The sequence below is a fragment of the Sorex araneus genome, chromosome 6 (assembly GCF_027595985.1).
Source record: "Sorex araneus isolate mSorAra2 chromosome 6, mSorAra2.pri, whole genome shotgun sequence".
In the NCBI taxonomy this organism is placed as follows: domain Eukaryota; kingdom Metazoa; phylum Chordata; class Mammalia; order Eulipotyphla; family Soricidae; genus Sorex; species Sorex araneus.
In genome coordinates this window covers 89503731-89523163 of record NC_073307.1, presented here as the reverse complement: position 1 = coordinate 89523163, position 19433 = coordinate 89503731, and the positions used below count along the sequence as shown (strand labels likewise).

The window sequence follows — 19433 nt, the reverse complement described above, 5'->3', positions numbered from 1 at the left end:
GCAGGGTACCTCTGGAGTGTTTTTAATGGAGCTGTGGGACTTTTACAAATGCTATCTAGATTTTTTTTTCTTTTTGGGTCACACCTGGCGATGCACAGGAGTTACTCCTGGCTCTGCACTCAGGAATCACCCCTGACGGTGCTCAGGGGACTATATGGGATGCTGGGAATGGAACCTGGGTTGGTCTCGTGCAAGGCAAACGCCCTACCCTCTGTGCTATCGCTCCAGCCCTGCTATCTAGATTTTTAAAAATGATTATTGATAGTGTATTTCGCCCACTTCTATAATTATGACACAGAGCACGTACAAGCAAAGCACAACCATTCCCATCCATCCAGTAGAAACAATTTAGTGATGTGAATTATAATTGTAAGTATATGATATATTTTGGAAGTGTTTTGTCCTTCCTAATTTATCTGTGCATTCCGACAGTGTAATATGATTTTATCCTTTAGTATTAATATGAGTCTATGGTCATATTTTTACTAAGCAAGCAAGTCTTTGCTTGTAAAATGCAAATTCCCAAGGGTGATTCACTGAGAAGATTTCTTAGTTCCTTTTTTTTTCCTTTTCCTGTGACGTCCAACGTCATGAACAACCTTTAAGTCCTGCCAGCTCATATTGCCACACCGTAGCCCCTGGCAGAACCACCTGGGCACCTCCTCCAGGCGGGCCAGCAGCTGGTCCAGCAGCTACAGCCGCAGACGCCGGAGTGGCTGGAGCAGGGGCAGACATATGCGGAGTCGGGCGCCCGGTGCCAGCCAGAACGAGTGGCAGGAGTGACCCCGGGGCCCAGCTGGCACAAGCACGCCGGAAGCCATGCCCTCAGGGCTGTCTATGAGCAAAGAAAGAACCCGGTTCCCTTATTTCCTCTGTTTCTCTTTGGTTTCATACCCCCAACCCCTAGTTTTATTCCCAAGGCCCCCAGAGTCCCCAGAGGGCACAGACCAGTGCCCTGCCCCGCCCCTAACCAGGCAGGTGTCGCCCATCCCGCCCCAGCCCTGCCCCTCTGCAGGGACCTCGCAGCGGCCCTGTGCCAGGGCTTCTGGAGGACGTGTAGGTGTCAGTTTCCTGTGTCCCCTCGGGTCAGCCCAGACACTTGACTGTGGCCTGTGGGAGCCCCACGGAGGGACCTGGTGCCACGATACACCTCCAGGAGGGCGAGCGGAGGGTCGCACCGAGGACAGGTCCGTGGGCCCCGAGCACTGTCAGGGCAGTGGGGGACACCCCACTGGCCACTGCACCCTGTCTCCACCAGTGCCCACGCCACGCCCGTGCAACTTTAGGGGATATGTGTGACTCAAAAAAAAAAAAAGCAACTTCCTCTTTTTTTTTTTTCCTTCCCATAGATTCTATTTTGTTTCCAAGTTCCTATTTTTGTTGCATTTTTTCCCCCTCTGAATTTAAGGGCTCTGACTTTTGCTCTGTTGATCTAGAGGATCAAACCTCCGGCTGTGGGTATTAATTCTCATGTGATCCCTCTGAGCCTGTGTGATTAGCGGGACCGCGATGATCCTGCAGATGATCTTGCAGTGCTGCTTTCCGTTGTTCTCAGAGTGATGGGGAGGCTGGTGTGAAGAGAGCAGAGGGTCTCTCCTCAATATGACGACAGAGAGCGAGTACTGTGAAATGAGATTCATAAACGAAGCCCAATCCTCGGGTTCCCCATCAGAGGTTCCTGCCGGTAAGAAACGTTTTCTGCAAGTCCATAATGAGATGAAGGATGGGAATGGAAGAGTGTCAGATAAGCACAGGTGACATCAGTTGCAATTTTTTTTTTTCTATTGGATGGAGTTGGGAAATGCAAATTGTAGTAGCTTGAGTTGTCTAATATGAAGCAGGAAGAGGTGTGACTACCCCAAAAGTGAGGTGTGAGGAACTAATCCTCATCCCCTCACCCAGTTTTGCAAAAGGGAGTGCTGTTAAATTTAGCGTTGTACTGCCTTGTGGGGTTGAGTGAGTCTACAGTCAGGAAATTGGTGTTCCGCTCTTGTAACCATCAGCCCAGTGCAGAACCACTGATGAATGAATGAATGGGTTCCATTCCTTGGTTAGTTAGAGAGGAAGAGATTTGCAGGACCGTGTGTGTTTATTTATAGTTGTGAATAAATAAATAATTCAGGAATAACAAAAAACCAACACATGTTAAATTCAGGAAAGTCTTACAAAAATAGTTCATTACATTTCAAGGGAAATATCTCTGTCATCATAAAATTGTTTTTTTTGGGGGAAAGGAAGGGATCGAGGGGCCACACCTGACAATGCTCAGGAGTTACTCGTCTCTGTATTTAGGAATTACTTCTGGTGGGGCTTACCTCCTGTACTATTTTTCTGGCCTCACTTGAAAAATTCATTTAATACTAATATCCAAGATAGATTAAATATAGTTTTAGGGAGTAAAGCAAGATATTTGAGTAGCATATAATATGTCTTACATATAGAGGAAAACAGAAAAAACCATATGGTGTATCAGAAGCCAAGAAACACTATATATGTATATGATTATGATTGCTCACTTTTCCCAAAACTTGTGGAAATATGAAGAATTCTCAGGAAAATTTCTTCTTCCTCTAACAAAACTGCATATAAAACTTTAGTATACATTGAAGTGCTCATTGTAGAAAAAAAGGCACACAGAATTTGAACTATATTAATTATTATCATCTAGAGACACTAGTAATTTAGATTTTAATAGATATAACTGTGGATGTAAGCAAATGTAAGCTTTTCTTTTGTAACATTGAAATCATATATATATTACTGAGAGCACCCCTCCTTACTTGGGAATATATCATAACATTGAGAAAATTAATATATTTTTCGCTTGGGGGCCACACTTGAGCTACTCAGGCGCTCCTCCTGGGTCCGTGAGGGGAGCCTCTCCCCATGATGTTTTGGGGTTCATGTGTTGTCAGGGAGGTAACATGCGTCTCCAGCATGCAAGGCAGACACTCAGCCCTTTGTGTTTTTTTCCAGCCAAATTGTTTCTTTCATTGAAGTAATATTGATTTATAACAGAGCTTTTTATTTTTTTTAAAATTTTTTTAAATTTTTTAATTTTTTAATTAGTTTATTTTTAATTAGAAAGTCATCGTGAGGGTACAGTTACAGATCCATACATCTTTGTGCTCATGCTGCCCCCATACAAAGTTCGATAACCCATCCCTTCACCAGTGCCCATTCTCCACCACCCGTAAACCCAACATCCCTCCCCCCTCCCCAGTCCCGTCTCCCCCCACCCCACCCTGCCACTATGGCAGGGAATTCCCTTTTGTTCTCTCTCTCTGATTAGGTGTTGTGGTTTGCAATAAAGGTGTTGAGTGGCCATTGTGTTCAGTCTCTAGTCTGTATTCCGCCCGCCTCACCCTTCCCCCACATGACCTCCAACCACATTTTACTTGGTGGTCCCTTCCCTGAGTTACCCAGAATGAGAGACCAGCCTCCAAGCCATGGAGACAATCTCCTGGTACTTATTTCTACTATTCTTGGGCGTTAGTCTTATAGTCTATTATTCTATATTCCACAGATGAGTGCAATCTTTCTATGTCTGTCTCTCTCTTTCTGACTCATTTCACTTAGCATGATACTTTCCATGTTGATCCACTTATATGCAAATGTCATGACCTCATTTTTTCTAACAGCTGCATAGTATTCCATTGTATAGATGTACCAGAGTTTCTTCAACCAGTCATCTGTTCTAGGGCACTCGGGTTTTTTCCAGATTCTGGCTATTGTAAACAGTGCTGCGGTGAACATATAAGTGCATATGTCACTTCGACTATACTTTTTGGCTTTTCTGGGATATATTCCCAGCAGTGGTATTGCTGGGTCAAATGGGAGCTCAACCTCTAGTTTTTTGAGAATCGTCCATACTGTTTTCCAAAAGGGCTGAACTAGCCGGCATTCCCACCAGCAGTGTAGAAGGGTCCCTTTCTCCCCACATCCTCTCCAACAGCGGTTGCTTTTGTTCTTTTGGATGTGTGCTAGTCTCTGTGGTGTGAGGTGGTATCTCATGGTTGTTTTGATCTGCATCTCTCTGACGACTAGTGATGTAGAGCACTTTTTCATGTGCCTTTTGGCCATTTGTATCTCTTACTTGGTAAAGATTCTGTTCATTTCTTCGCCCCATTTTTTGATGAGGTTGGATGTTTTCTTCTTGTAGAGTTCAACCAGTGCTTTATATACCCTTGATATCAACCCCTTATCTGATGGGTATTGTGTAAATATCCTTTCCCATTCTGTAGATAGTCTTTGTATTCTGGTCACTGTATCTTTTGCGGTGCAGAAGCTTTTTGGTTTAATGCAGTCCCATTTGTTGATCTCTGTTTTTACTAGATTGCTTAGTTCCGTGTCATCTTTGAAGATACCTTTATCTTCAATATCCTGGAGGGTTTTGCCGACCTTGTCTTCAATGTACCTTATGGTTTGTGGTCTGATGTTGAGGTCTTTAATCCATTTTGATCTGACTTTTGTGCATGGTGTCAGGTCGAGTTCTAAGCCCATTTTTTTTGCATGTGATTGTCCAGTTGTGCCAGCACCATTTGTTAAAGAGACTTTCCTTGCTCCACTTCACATCTCTTGCTCCTTTATCAAAGATTAGATGATCATACATTTGAGGTTGTGTGTGGGGATATTCCACCCTGTTCCATTGGTCTGCAGCTCTGCCTTTGTTCCAGTACCATGCTATAACAGAGCTTTTTAAACTTGTCCACTGGAGAATGCAATATGGGTGTGAGTTGCCAGGAAGACTTTTGAATTAATTTGGGGTCATTACAAATTCAAAGACATCTTACTATTGCCAATTTTTTTCATGATGATCGTATTATTTATGTGGCCTCAGCTGAGTTGCAAACATACAGTTTAAAGAAGAAAGGGTTTGTGATGTTCCATATGCTTGCAGTCTATAGCATTATAACTCAGCATCTGCTAGAATCATTTCTAAAAACCTAGTTTCCTTCTCCCACCGTATAATTGACACTTTGCACTTGATTCACGCTTCCTTTTTTCTGCTTTCCTCTGGTCACTACCATTTTGCTCTTTATGTCTAAGAGAACATGATTCTTTTATTTTGGGGCCTCCCTAGCAATGCTCAGGGACTCAGAGAAATATTCCTAGTGATACTTTGTCAAGTGTCCAAATAGTTCAGTGCTCAGTCCTTAGACCATCATGTTGCTAGGCACCATGTATCAGATCCTCACACTTAGAGAGAATCACACGGGGTCTCTTGTCCCAAGAAAATAAAAATTCTTTTTTTTTTACTTTCTAATTTTTTTTTCATTCTTTTAAAATTAAAAAAAAATTATTGAATCACCATGTGAAAAGTTACAAAGCTTTCAGGCTTAAGTCTCAGTCATACAATGATCAAACACCCATCCCTTCCCCAGTGCACATGTTCCACCACCAAAAACCCCGATATACCTCTCATCCCTCCCTTTCTCCCATCCCTTGCCTGTGTGGCTGATGATTTTCACTTTACTTTCTCTTTACTTTGATTACATTCAATATTTCAACAGAAAACTCACTATTATTCTTTGGAATTTTTCCCCAAAATTCAGACCCGCCGAAAAGGCATCATTTGATAATTTGTTTTTCATTGCTGAGAATGAAGAGCTTATGAGGTTTTGATTTCTGGTGTTTTAGTAATTCAGTCCAGAGAAATTTCTGCCAGAAGTCGCATCATTGCAAGCTCGTACCTCTGTTTAGTGGGCCTTATAAGATGGAGGTCGCCACGCCGCTGGGGAAAGGAAAGGCCGAGAGAGAAAAACCTTTTCCCTCCCGGGGTGGCATGGGGCCATAGCTTAGTTCACAGTCTAGAGGCATTTCTGCAAGAAGCCGCTGGGTGCTGAAAGTAGTTAGTTGGCCATGGGCGTTTTGGAACGGAGGAACCGTTCATGTGCCAAAAAGAATAATTCTTAACAAAAATTATTAACCAAACAGATCAAACCATACCTTAATGTCATGATAAGGTTGATTCTAAAGACTTAGCTGCTATGGTATCATATAAGGACAGACAAAATTTTGAGGGAAAAATCTAGATAATTAGTAGCCAATAAACTGAAGTACTATGCAAATACAAAAAAGAGTATTGAATTAAAGCTGTGGTTAGGAGGATATTTCTGACAGTGGAATGGCAAAAGAGCTTTGGTGGTAGGTATGATCAAACATATATACATATACAAATGTGAAGATAACCCCCCAAATTCCATAATATTTAAAATCTGAAAAATAAAAGATACCTACCGTGAGTTAAAAAGTAGATTGCCAAATAATATATGGTGATCCAGTCATTTTGTAAAAGGCTGCTGGATGGGGCTGGAGTGATAGCACAGCGGGGAGGGTGTTTGCCTTGCATGCGGCTGACCTGGGTTCGATTTCCAGCATCCCATATGGTTCCCTGAGCACCACCGGGAGTAATTTCTGAGTGCAGAACCAGGAGTAACTCCTGTGCATCACTGTGTGTGACCCAAAAAGTAAAAAAAAAAAGTTGCTGGATTAAAATACTGGATATTTTAATAAGAAATAGTTAAATCACATTTAATTATGTATTTACATCATCATATTGACATATATTACAATTAAGTAACATGTGAATATTTAATATTAAAATGATTTAAGATCAAAATATTCAAAGTAGGAATCCTTAATGGTAGGAACTTATGGTCTTATGTGTTTTCCTAAGTTTCTACAATGAATACTATTATTTCCTTTTCTTCAAAGTGTCATATTGTTCGTATTAATCACAGAAAAGAGAGAAGAGGAAAGTCTGGACTGATTGTATTAGTGATGAACCTAATTTGATTTCTCTTGCAGTTCCAAAAGAGAAGATTTGGCCTCCAAAAAGTAACACTGGTTGCCTCAAACTACTTCTTGTCTCTTCGCTGATTCTTCTGCTGCTAAAAATCTCATTTCTGACTGGTATTATCAGTAAGTAACTAATTGAATCCAGATGCAATATCTCCCTTTCATGAAGAAATAACATCCTTTTGACACTGGAAATTTAATAATAGATTTCACCAGAAAGCTGAGGTCTTCTTTAGGCTAAACATAACCAATAGGCACATCCATGGGAAACTTGGTGCTTTACTTGCATTTAGTTACTCTTCCATGAAATAATGAAACAAACTCAGCTGGAAGAAAGTAAAGAGTATATGTATATGCACATGTTTGCGTTGTCATGTGAAACCTAGATATTATTATTGTCTACATTAGATGGCTGGGTAAATGAGGACAAATCTATTCCTTAGGAGTGTTGTTCAGGTCTTTTTAAGTTCAGGCACCTAGCTGGGGATGATCAAGAGGAAAAGGAAATGTGAAAAACGATTTCAAGCAGAATTTCCGATTGAATTTTTACCTTAGTTCTTTCTGCCCTGTCCTACATAGATGTAATAGTTGCAAAGAGATAAATATCAATATCCTGCTATCTGTAACATGCACATCCTTGGCTTAATTTTTTAAAAAAAATTTGGGGCTATACCCAGAAGGATTTAGGGCTTTCTCCTCACTCTGTGCTCAGGGATCACAGGTGGTAGGAATTAAGGGACCACCTACCTACTCTATTAACTTTCTGGCCCCTGGCTCTAAGAATTTATAAGATTTCTAAAAGATGTAAAAACCAATATATATTTGGACGTAAGCTTTATTCATTAATTTGGTCAATCAATATGCAACAAAACTACCCTCCCTTTTTTTTAGCACTGGAATAGTGCAAAACGAGCAACAGGTACATTTCCAAATGATTGAGAGAAGTTCAATAGTGGAAAATTCTGGAGTCAACCAATGGTTTCAACACAATATAAGTGTTTTGTTGAGAAATAGAGAAGTCATATAGGTTTCCTGAGAGAAGGGTTTTCTAGAACCATAGGAAAATCTGGGCAACATAAATAACTGGAACATACAATGTTAAATGAACTGTGAGAAATAAAGTTGTAGATCCAAGAAATAAATGGCCCTCAGAGCATGAAGAGTGCTATGTACAACACTAATAGTCCAGATATTTTGATTGTTTGGGGGTCTTACCAGATGGTGCTCATGACTCAGAGAATGGGTTTGCTCTATGAGCTGGTGAGGACGGAGCCAAGAGCACCTGCACGGGAAGCATGCAGTCAGCACTTGGAGCTCCTTCTCCAGCCTCAAGTATGCTTTTCCCCCCTGAAGTTTTTTTTTTAAATCACTTACCTATTGTGGATTTTTTAAATCAATGTCTATTTTTTTAATCACATATCTTTTTTTAAATATCACTTATCTATTGTGGATTAATAAAACAGTTTACACTGAGTAGTTAAAATAACAAGCAGGGGCTGGAACAAGAGCACAGTGGGTAGGGCGTTTGCCTTGCAAGTGGCAGAACCGAATTCGATTCCTGGCATCCCATATGATCCCCTGATAACTGCCAGGAGTAATTCCTGAGTACGAAGCCAGGAGTAACCCCTGTGCATCACTGGGTATGACCCAAAAAGAAAAAAATGTAACAAGCACCTCATTTAGTTTTAATCAACCAGCTGGGAGGTTCTTTTGGGCTGGCTGAAATCACTCTCATGTAAGCAGTCAGGTACCACGGGGAACAATTTGATGTTTGAAGAGGCTGTCAGATGGCAAGACATGGAAATTTGGTCACATTTATTTCAGAATTCCTTGGCTAGCCAGCCTTAGTTTATTCAGAAGGTGAATTTTAGGTTTCCAAAAAATGAGAGTGGAATTAGAGAAATCTCTTGAAACCACAGTGTGGCAGTAATCAGCATTGCTTCTATCCATTCTGCTCTCTAAGGAACTTTTAAAAACCATCACATTTTTCTTGTCCTCTTCCACATCCCTGATGTCGGAGTATGAGGGATTGAACCCAGGTTCTCACATATGCCACACAAACACTCTATCATTGATAAGAACATCCCTCAGACCAAATTAAAGGAAATCTTTGAATTGTCTCGAGTTAAAATGATGTAGAATTATATTCTACCTGTTGAGAAGCCATGTTGAAAATGAATGTGGTTACAGGAGTGACGTAAAATCATGGACATTCTTATAAAATATCACAGCTATAGTGAGTCATTGTATATTTTTTAAATGGAAGAGATATTATAACCAAATCTGACATATAGAAATTTTTTGTGAGTGGTATGTCAGTTAAGCATGTCGGGACAAAATTAGAAACAAAAAATAGAATACCAATTTATTATCCATTTGCAAAACAGTAAGAACTTGACCCAAGTTTTGTGGCAGTAAAGAAATGAAGATAATGAGAAGGTAGTGATGATACCATCACTTGAATGATGGTACCACATCATGTTATTCGAATGGTAATGAGAATGTAGAATCCAGGAAAGCCTTGATGAGTACTGAGATCTAAAGATAAGGGATTTAAACTCAAGAGTGGTTCAGATGTTTTCACCTGATGAATTCAATAATGGAGATATTCACAGAGGTGTCTTCTACAGGCTGGTAGCAGGTTTATGAGTGAAGACAGATTTCAGTTTGGGTTGCATTAAATTTTGTTGACTCTTGGAACCTCAAATGGACATGTCTGGTTGGAGACATGCTGTCTGGATTTTGTAAAAGAAGCCTGAATTTTGGGATTTTTTTATTGCGTGTTGCAGATGAAGCCCTGGGTACTCATTTTATCACTCTGGGAGAGACTTGCCAATGATATGGAGGATAAGAAATGTTATAACTGAAAGAAGTATGAATAAAGAGGAGTGTAAAGTAAGAAGCATCAGCAAGAAATATGAGGATATTAGATTTTTAAAAAAGGTGTGAAGATAACTGAGATTAAGAAGCATCAGAAAGGTGAGGCAAAATGAGGAAACTGTGGGGTCCCACAAGTGAAGTGAAGAAAAACAGAGTTCAAGAATTGCAACAGGTCCAATGAGAGAAACTTTAGAAGTGTCCCAAGTATGTGGCTGGAGTATTGCAAGAGTGGAGCGGTGAGGGGAAATTCAGTATTGGTTGGTCAGGGAACTTGGGGACATGAGGAAGTAAAAGAGAAATTTCACTCTTTGGAGAAGGAGGTAGGTTTATCTTAAATTGTGGAAGACTTGCGTGTACTGGTGTGCAGAACAGTGATAGTTGGGATAGAAGAAAAGGAAAAGAATAAAGAAACAAATGCTCTTCCCTCCCAATTAGATTTTTCAAAAAAAATTTTTTATAGGTAACCCAGTTTTTAGATTTGATGGTTTTCTTCCCCAAAGACCTGATTTTACACCCTCAGAAATATTTAACCATTTAAGCTTGTAACTATCTCACGGTGATTCAATAAAATTAAAAAAAAATAAATAAAGTAAAACTTTTTAAGTTCCAAATGGGAAAAAAGAGAAATATTTAACCATTTCATTTCTCCCTTCTCCAAGGCTAAGCATTTGTGTGTCTATCACCTACTTATTGTTGAAGGAGGTTATGGTTTATTGCCCTTAGATCCATTATACAAGAATTTTCATAGCATATTTCATCCCACTCTGAAAAAATAATCTGTGATTTCAACATCTAAAGGATTAAATGTGTTGAATGCTGGACAATGAGATATTTTTTCACAGTTAAGCAACCTTCTACTTTTTTTTGGTATTCTTTGGTTTTGTTCAAAGTAACATTATAAGGAAAACCTTAGCAGTACCAGGAAAATGAACATTATTCTTTTTCCTAGGTTTCTTTCAAAAATGTTCTAAACTTGTTCAAGAAGAAAAGTCTACCCTAGAACTGACTCACACAATGTTGGAATGTAAGAAAGAAAACGTGACCGTGGAAGGTAAGAACTAACATGTGCATTATGAGTTGTTGACTATAATGGGTAAACGTTGCTCTTCTGGGGTGGGCGGGTAGGTCACTGTGGGGCAGTGATCCAGGGGTCCCCTCGGTCCATTCAGGGCTGCCGATCACCATCCCCCCGGATGGCAGACTGTGACAGATAAATGAAGGAATGGGGGCCATAAGCTTGCAGGTAATCAGTGTCCACTTATTCAAGTCTCACAGTGTTTGTAATAGGGAAATCAAGAAGGCTTGGAGGTATCGGTTACACAAAAGTGTGGTTGAACATTATAATAAATAATAACCAGATGTAAAGCCCTTCAGGGGGAGTTCTAGGAGATTACCTTAAGGACTGAATCTCATCTGGGGCTTCAGTACTTTAGATCCCTACTAGGAGATCTGCCCATCTAAGGGGGGTATTGTTTTCTTCTTTCCTTTGCTAGTAATTTATTTAAATAATGATATTAAATTTACTTCTCAATAATACTTCTAGTCATTTGGTGTGAACACAGTAAGAGACATAGTAAGCTTAAAGGGTGGCCCTTCCTGGGGACATCTCACTATGTCCAGACTACAGTCCTTGGGTTAGCTTTGTCTTTCCTAACCCCAGTAGTGTCCTTATTCAGTCACTTTCTTTTTTTCTGTTGTCAGTTTGTTCTGTAACTGTACTCTTAACTTAATATACTTCTTATGGTGCTTCATCTGTCCTTTCAATGCCAGGGTAGCTTACTGCTTGCCCTGGGTCCATCCATGTCCTTTGCCAGGACCCCCCTTTTGGGGTGTTGGGAACTGAGGGCAACTGAAGCTTAAGACACGTAAATATGATGGATGCCCAGGAGTAAATATTATTTGGAGTCAATTCACTTTCATGTTACAGAAGCATAGCATTAACTGTCTTCCTGTGTCTGGACAAAAAGGACATTGCTCTAAAATTAACTATGCAAAGGACATAAAGGAAAGAGAAAAGCAGTATTTCACTTACATATACAAAATCCAGAACGCTCAGAAGAGTTTGGCTTTACAAGTTATCGAGTCTGGTTTGGGGATATAAGTGATTAACAGATGGGGAAGAAGAGCACAAAGGAGAGGTTAAAGATTTCCTCATGAAACTGGGTGTGCCTTGTGAGCACTGTGGTGGGTGTAACTCAATAAACCTAAGCTCCCTAGGGGAGGAGAAAGGACAACACAGAGTTAAACCTAAAATGCTCAGAACTATAATCCAACAAGTAAGGATCAAAAATCAGTAGTTCCAGTAAGGTTCATAGGTAAAGAATACGTAAAAGCTGTTTCATAACAGTTTTAGGTGCACGAATATATCAGGTGTCAGTTAATCTGTGTGCATATGTTTAATTTATCTGTGAATATGTGATTGCATAGCTTTCAGATTTCTTCTCTCTTTCTTTTTTTTTTTTTGCCACACTGGGCAGTGCACGGAGCTTAACCTGGTTCTGCATTTAGGGATCACTCCTTGGCGGTGCTCTGAGTACATTATGGGGTGTCAGGGGTGAAACCCAGTGCCTTGCTCACTGTACTATCATTCAGTTGGGTTTCTTTAGTCTTCATGTATCTTTTTACTTTATGTTCACTCTATTTCCCTCACATATCTGTTAAAACTGACTTCCTCAAGAGAGATCTAATACAGTTGTGTTTAAGAAAACACAAATATTTCATGCACTTAAATGGTTTCTTAGATAATTCACAAATACCTATCGGATAGAACTGATGGCTATTTAGTTTCCTCCACTTTTAAAATTACCAGAATGGCAACATGATGTCATTTTGAGCTGCAATGACAACATAAGCTGACACCTTAAACAATAGATATTTACTTTCTTCCCATCCCACAGACTTGAAGGCTGAGATCAGATGCCAGCCGGCTTGGTTTCTGTTGAGGAATTTCTTTCTGACTTACAGATAGACAAACCAATGTTATCCTACACCAAACCATAGCAATTTTGAGAATTTAGACATTCTTGGCATAGAGTAATTTTTCATTGAAAATGCAACATTTTTGCATTTTCTTCTGAGATTTTGAATCTTTTTCTTCTTTTAAGATTCCACAAACCATTTCCTTTCTCTCCCCCCACCCCATCTGGTAGTTTTCATGGCTACCCGTGGCACTGCACGTTGGGATCACTGCTGCTGAAGTTCAGGGGATCATTTGCAGTACTGGATATTGAATTTGGGTCTGACTGCCATGCACAGGCAAGCAACCCTACTCACTGTACTCATTCTCCAGCATCCATGTCTGGGATATTGAAAAATATTTTGGTTCTAGCTACCTTTCCTGACTGCACACAGACAAGGAAATGGGGACATGCCTGTTACTGCCTGAATGCAGGTGGGTTTGACCTACAGGATACCTGATGGGTACGGATCCTGCTTAATATATGGTGAACTTGGGCATTGTGATTCCACAAGATCTTTTTGGTATTTAATTTTGAACAGCATGTATACTCAAATTACTTATCTCTGGCCAAAGGGTGACAGCACTGTCTTGTATGTTGTTAGGCATGGCTTTATTCCTGGCACCAAATATGATTCCCTAAGTACCATTAAGGCTCACTCCTGAGCATAGAGCCAGGAGTAGCCCCTGAACTCTGCTGGGTGTGATCCCCAAACAATAAAAAATCACTTGTCTCATATTGTACTAATATGGCCAAATATCAACACAGGCAAATCCTGGAGCTGCTGCCCGAAGAATTGGAAACCATTTGGTTCAAATTGCTACTTTGTTTCTTCTGAGATAAAAAACTGGATTGACAGTGAGAAGCACTGTGCAGAGATGCAGGCGCATCTGCTGGTGGTCGACAGCAAGGAGGAGCAGGTACTTTCCGGTCAACGTGGGAGTCACGGTCCTGCCAGCTCTGTCCCCCTCTCCTGCTTGGGAGGAAGTTCTCATGGTCAGGGGTGTTGCTGCTAAGGCACAAGGCTTTGGATACAATAGATGGGGTTGGATATCTAAGTCTTTGCATTCTACACCTTCTTCTGATTCTATTTAAACCCTCCCCATCAATACAGTGGGGTATTTAGAGTATGATATGGAGACTTGAGTGGTAAGATGGATATATTTGTACCTGAAATATCAGTTAATTATATGAACCTACATACATTTTATAGATCATTACTGTTTCAATCAGGGCTGTTTCTGACCCTGTGGTTGGAGGTTGCTCCTAGCAGAGAGGTTAATCTACTGGCAGCAGATTTGCTTTTTGTGTATCAGCCGTAAGCTTGACCGTCAGCATTTTGTAGCCAATTGAGAACTACTGGTGCATTAGGGTGGCCTGGCTCTGATGGTCTCCAAGCACTAATAAAATGACAACCACTGTCACAACAACAAGCAGAAGAGGAAATGAGCAGTAAACGATCAATTGAGAAAAGCCATAAAGTGAAATAGGAAAGGAACATCACTGTCATCCTGTTGTTTGTTGATTTACTTGAGTGTGTACCAGTAACATCTCTATTCCTTCCAGCCCTGAGATTTTAGCAGCCTCTCCTTACTAGTCTTTCCCAACAATTGGAGGCTCTTTCAGGGTCAGGGGAATGAGACCCATCATTACTGTTTTTGGCATATCGAATACACCATGGTTAATTTGCCAGGCTCTGCCCGTGCAGGTAGGATACTCTCAGTAGCTTGTAGGGCTCTCCCAGAGGTATGTATATATATTTTTTAATTTAGGAATTTGGAGCAGTAGAAGATGGAAGTTATATATATACATATATATTACTCTCTATGATTTGTTGCGTACTGTCTGAACTTCATCAAATATGGTGTGGTAATTATGAAAAATGTGTAGGAAGTATCTTATAATGTGTCCAGAAAGCGTCCTGGAACCTGGCGACGGTTGGGTAGTGGAGGTCGGTTGCCAAGGCTGGGTCCTTTGGGTCGGGGAGGGTTCTCACCCGCCCCCCTCTGGGGCTCCCTGAGTGAAAACAGCCTGGTGTGGAGTCCGGAAAGGAATAAACAGCAATAAAGTGAAATAACTTAAGAAGTTATCAAAGGAAAGAGAATTCATGTGAAAACTTTCTCCTCCAGAGCTTTGCAGAGGCCCATCTCCTACTGATGAATTGGGGGTGATGTGAGATGATGATTCATGTGAGCACAGACAGAGATCTCTGCCCTGTGTGCTGAGCACTGCAGTTCTCTCAGTAATTCTGCTCCAAATCCCTAAATTAAAATCCTAATCGCCAGAGAGATGTAGGAAATTGTGTAAGCAGAGCATCCTTAGGTATGAAACAGGAGCCCTCAGGGATGGTGTTTGTGTTCTTAGAAAGGAGACCCCGCATACTTCTTTTCCTTCTCTCTGTGTAAACTCACTGTGAGAGGTATCAATTTCTAAGAGGGAAGAGGCTCTTTCCCTGATCACTTTGTTCTTCTGATCCGGGGACATCAGTCTGCATAACTATTTCAGTTGTTTGTAAGCTGCCCTACCTGTGGGGCTTTGCAGAGCGGCCTGAACACCTAAGACAAACACATCTACACAAAGATGCCTTTGATCCTCTATTTTTGTTGTTGTTGTTTGCGACACACCCGGTGATGCACAGGGGTTACTTCTGGCTGTGCACTCAGGGACCACCCCCAGCGGTGCTCAGGGGGACCATATGGGATGCTGGGATTCGAACTCAGGTCAGCCACGTGCAAGGCAAACGCCCTCCCCGCTGTGCTATTGCTCCAGCCCCTGAGCCTCTATTGTTCAGTCACAGAAGAACTAAACCTCTGGGCTGAACGCTGGGTGCCTTTTCATGGACTCTTTCATTTTGGTGTTCTCTTTTCCCTATGGTTATGAAAGAATCAAAATCTAGGTGAATGCTATAAGCTCGAACTCACTTCTATTCTTTCCTAGGAATTTCTTAAAAATAATCTGAACAAGGATTATCCTTATTATGTGGGGCTGTCAGATCTGAAGAATGGTCACTGGGAATGGGTTAATGAGAAACCATACAATCCAAGTGTCACGTGAGTATTGAATTTGGCAAGGGAATTCTGAGTCTTGCAAACTCTGGGGACTTCAAGTCCAACTAGCAGCTTTTAAAACAATATAGCTCGAATGAAAAATAAAAAAAAATTTAAAAAATGAAAAATAGAAAAAACAAAAATAAATAAGTAAATACATAAAACAATATAGCTCGAGCAAAACTTCTGCACTCTAGCTTGCATGTTTTAATTTGCATTTTGCTGCTCATCACCTCATCAAGTCTTTAGGGCATCATTATATTTTTCTGTACAGAAATAAAGACCCTGAATTTAAAGCGTTTAGATAACTTAGGAAACTTTTTCTGTAGTGGCGATGTTTCAGCTCAGGTTTATTTGATAGGAAAGCCTGTGCTTGTGAAAATTTATATATTATGTATAATAAAATTCATGTAAAGAAAAATCATAGACATTCTTAAAATTATATCCTTGCCGTAAAGCAAGAAGCTAAATTCTGACAGTGCTAAATGATGTTATATTTAGGTAGGCTAAAATTATCTTAGAGGACAGAACAATAACATAGCATATAGGTGTTTGCCTTGGACGCGGTGCCCCCAAATTCAGTAACTCGTGGCCCATATGGTACAGAAGCATGTATAGGAGTCACTCCTGAGTGCAGAGCCAGGAGTGACCCCTAAGCAATGTTAGGTGTGACCCAAAAAGCCAACCTTACCCCCAAAAAACTCCCAACCTAAGTCTTAGATCCTTTAGTCCAATTTAGTACATCAATATCTTAGAGACTCATGTGAATTATGTGAAAAATTTAGGTATAGAGTCTAGTACAAATTTTTTAGATTAGAACAGAATTAAGATATAATGATTTTAGATAATAGTAGTAGAATCAGAGATAGTTATTTTTTTATTTTTTTAAAGATTTTTTGCTTTTTGGGTCACACCTGGTAATGCACAGGGGTTACTCCAGGCTCTGCACTCAGGAATTACTCCTGGCAGTGCTCAAGGGGACCATATGGGATGCTGGGAGTCGAACCTGGGTCGGCCACGTGAAAGGTAAACGCCCTACCAGCTGTGCTATCGCTCTAGCCCCTCAGAGATAATTATTTTTAAGATATATAATTTTATTTATTTAAGAATTATCCCCCCCAAAAAAGAGGGGGCTGGAGGAATAGCACAGCGGGTAGGGTGTTTGCCTTGTACGCAGTCGACCCAGGTTCAAATCCCAGCATCCCATATGGTTACCTGAGCACCGCCAGGGGTGATTCCTGAGTGCAGAGCCAGGAGTAACGCCTGTGCGTCGCCGGGTGTGACCCAAAAAGCAAAAAAAAAAAAAAAAAAGAATTATTTTCCCCTTAAACTTTATAGAAACACTGTAGTTTAGAAAGTTTCTCATGACGATTTTATAAAGGCACTCAATATTCCAACACCAGTCCCACCACCATTACACCTCTCCATCATGGTCTCTATTTTTTTCCCCAACCACCTCTTCAGCCTCATAGCAGGCCCTCGATAATATGTTATATTACTTGTTATCAATAGTTTGCTAACAGAATGACCATAAAATATTTCACTCAAAGAAAATTAATGAAGATTGTTGTATCTCACCATGAAGCCATTAAGTTCTTGTATAAGAGATTGCTAAGATGTTGATACAAGTTAAGCCTTCTTTTTATATTTTATTAATCAAGATTGGTTGCTTTCTACATTACATCCCACCCAATCTGGTATGCTACTCTTGGTTTATCAGCATTATAGAATTTGAGATGTTGCACAGCCACATCTCAGAAATGCTTCAGAAAGTCCAAAATTCCTGATGGGGTGATACAGATGGAGTTAAAATTTTAACTGGGTGGCAGCTTTGGGGCATGTGTGTGTCAGACTGTTGGGGCTTCTGGAAGTACAGGGAGGTGGGGGGAGGTAGCCCATCCCCGACTCTGTGATAGCCTGGAGATTTCAGTTGCAAAATCTGCATACCTGAGCTTTTCCCATGGATTCATTTCCTGGCGTGGCTCATCCTGAGCAGTGGAGTCTGGCCATGAGCACGGTGGCTATTGTGGAGAATGCTGCTGGGGCTCTGTTTAAGTGGGCACTAGGCTGACCCAGCCCTCTCTGGGTGCTCTCCATGACTCAGCCTTGTGTGAGGTCTAGAAGCATCATATCAAAGATATATTAAACAAGTCTCATACTCCAAAAGTAGCACATCATGAAAAAAGTCCACACTCTCGATATAAACTGATAACTTTTTTTTCTCTTGCTTTTTGGGTCACACCCAAGCGATGCATAGGGGTTACTCCTGGCTCATGCACTCAGGAATTACTCCTGGCGGTGCTTAAGGGGACCACATGGGATGCTGGGAATCGAACCCGGGTAGACTGCATGCAAGTCAATCGCCCTCCCTACCCATCTTATCACTCCAGGCCCAGGATAAAATTTTTGATCACTAAAGGAGCCCATGGAATCAGGGCACAAGCATGGGCTGAGAGAGGCAGGTCTGCAAGGAGGGTGTTTGGCACAATGGGATGAGCAGCTCTGGGGGATGGCAGCACCATCATTAGGGGAAATGCCAGGAAAAGGTGGATGGGCCATGTGTGAGGGAAGCAATGATTTGTGTATCTCTGATCTGATCTCCATAATGTTCTATGACAGCCTTTCCTTTACTGTCTCTTTTCAAAGAGTTTGAGAAACATGCTTACCCTGTTCTCCTTTTTTCAGGTTCTGGCACCCAGGTGAACCCAGTAATGACGATGAACATTGTGTTGTATTAATTTCTCATCACCAATTGGGCTGGGGCTGGGATGATATCCCTTGTTATTTGTTTTTGGAATCAATTTGTGAGATGCTGAAGATCTACCTATGAGTGGAACATTCTCCATGAACCTGTGGGGGAGTTGTCTTTGCTGATTACAGAGAGAGCTAATTTGCTTTTGTGAATCTCTATAAGTGATCAACAAAGAAGCTTTCAGCAGTCTGCCACTTATGATGACTCCGTGTATCTCTTCTTTCATTTATTAATTTATAAAAACATTTGTTAAACATTTTCCAGTGAAGACACCAGATCAGAGCCTTTACGTTGGAAACTAGAGGGAATATGAGTCTCTCTTCATTTTTGTCTAATTGCTCAGGGGTTCGCTGTGATTATATTATGCGTTTCCTGTCTGAAATTTTCTCTTTACAGATTGATCAGCAACAAAATAATCCTAAGGGTTAATTTTGATTTTTATGAGCTAGATAGGACTTTCTGAACTAAAATCACATTACGAAGTATTTGAAAAATAATGCATGTCGATGAAAGGAAAGCTTCAGCTTCAACCCAATACACTCTGTGTGTAAACAATACTTGGGTGAGGAACAGCCTATTATTCCTCAGGAATTTTGATATTATTTTAGCATTATTATAGCGTATGCTATTTTAAAATACCAGCTATGAAGAGTGCAGATAAAGATCATCCTTTCTGTTGTGGATTAGGCTTTTGGGATGGGTTGGCCTCAGCCATGAGGGCCCCACAGCAGGGAGTAAAAGCTAACAAAGACTTCAAACTCAAACCATTTCTCCTTGCTTCCCAGGCATGGAAAACTAGACTTTTTTTAATGGTAATAATCAATTTCTTTATTAGTACATTTCTATCTTCTTCTTATTATTTTATTAAAGACTGGAGTGATAGCACAGTGGGTAGGGTGTTTGCCTTGCACGTGGCCAACCCAAGTTCGATTCCTCCATCCCTCTTGGAGAGCCCAGTAAGCTACAGAGAGTATTCTGCCCCCACGGCAGAGCCTG

The 19433-nt window shown here is 40.8% G+C and overlaps 1 protein-coding gene across 1 annotated transcript; it reads left to right on the top strand.

Annotated features, from left to right (window-relative positions):
- The first annotated feature begins 1602 nt into the window (after positions 1-1602).
- Positions 1603-18515, top strand: LOC101550242 (C-type lectin domain family 4 member A-like). The gene is made up of 6 exons (XM_055143604.1): positions 1603-1684; positions 6811-6924; positions 10631-10732; positions 13407-13558; positions 15576-15688; positions 18371-18515. The coding sequence occupies exons 1-6, from the start codon at positions 1603-1605 to the stop codon at positions 18513-18515; spliced, it is 708 nt and encodes a 235-aa protein (XP_054999579.1).
- The last annotated feature ends 918 nt before the right edge of the window (positions 18516-19433 follow it).

Excerpts from the sequence above, each read along its gene's own strand:
- LOC101550242 (XM_055143604.1), top strand. The coding sequence starts at position 1,603 with ATGACGACAGAGAGCGAGTACTGTGAAATGAGATTCATAAACGAAGCC. Across the intron at positions 1,685-6,810 it reads CCCATCAGAGGTTCCTGCCG|TTCCAAAAGAGAAGATTTGG; the intron begins GTAAGAAACGTT and ends TTTCTCTTGCAG. Across the intron at positions 10,733-13,406 it reads AGAAAACGTGACCGTGGAAG|GCAAATCCTGGAGCTGCTGC; the intron begins GTAAGAACTAAC and ends ATATCAACACAG.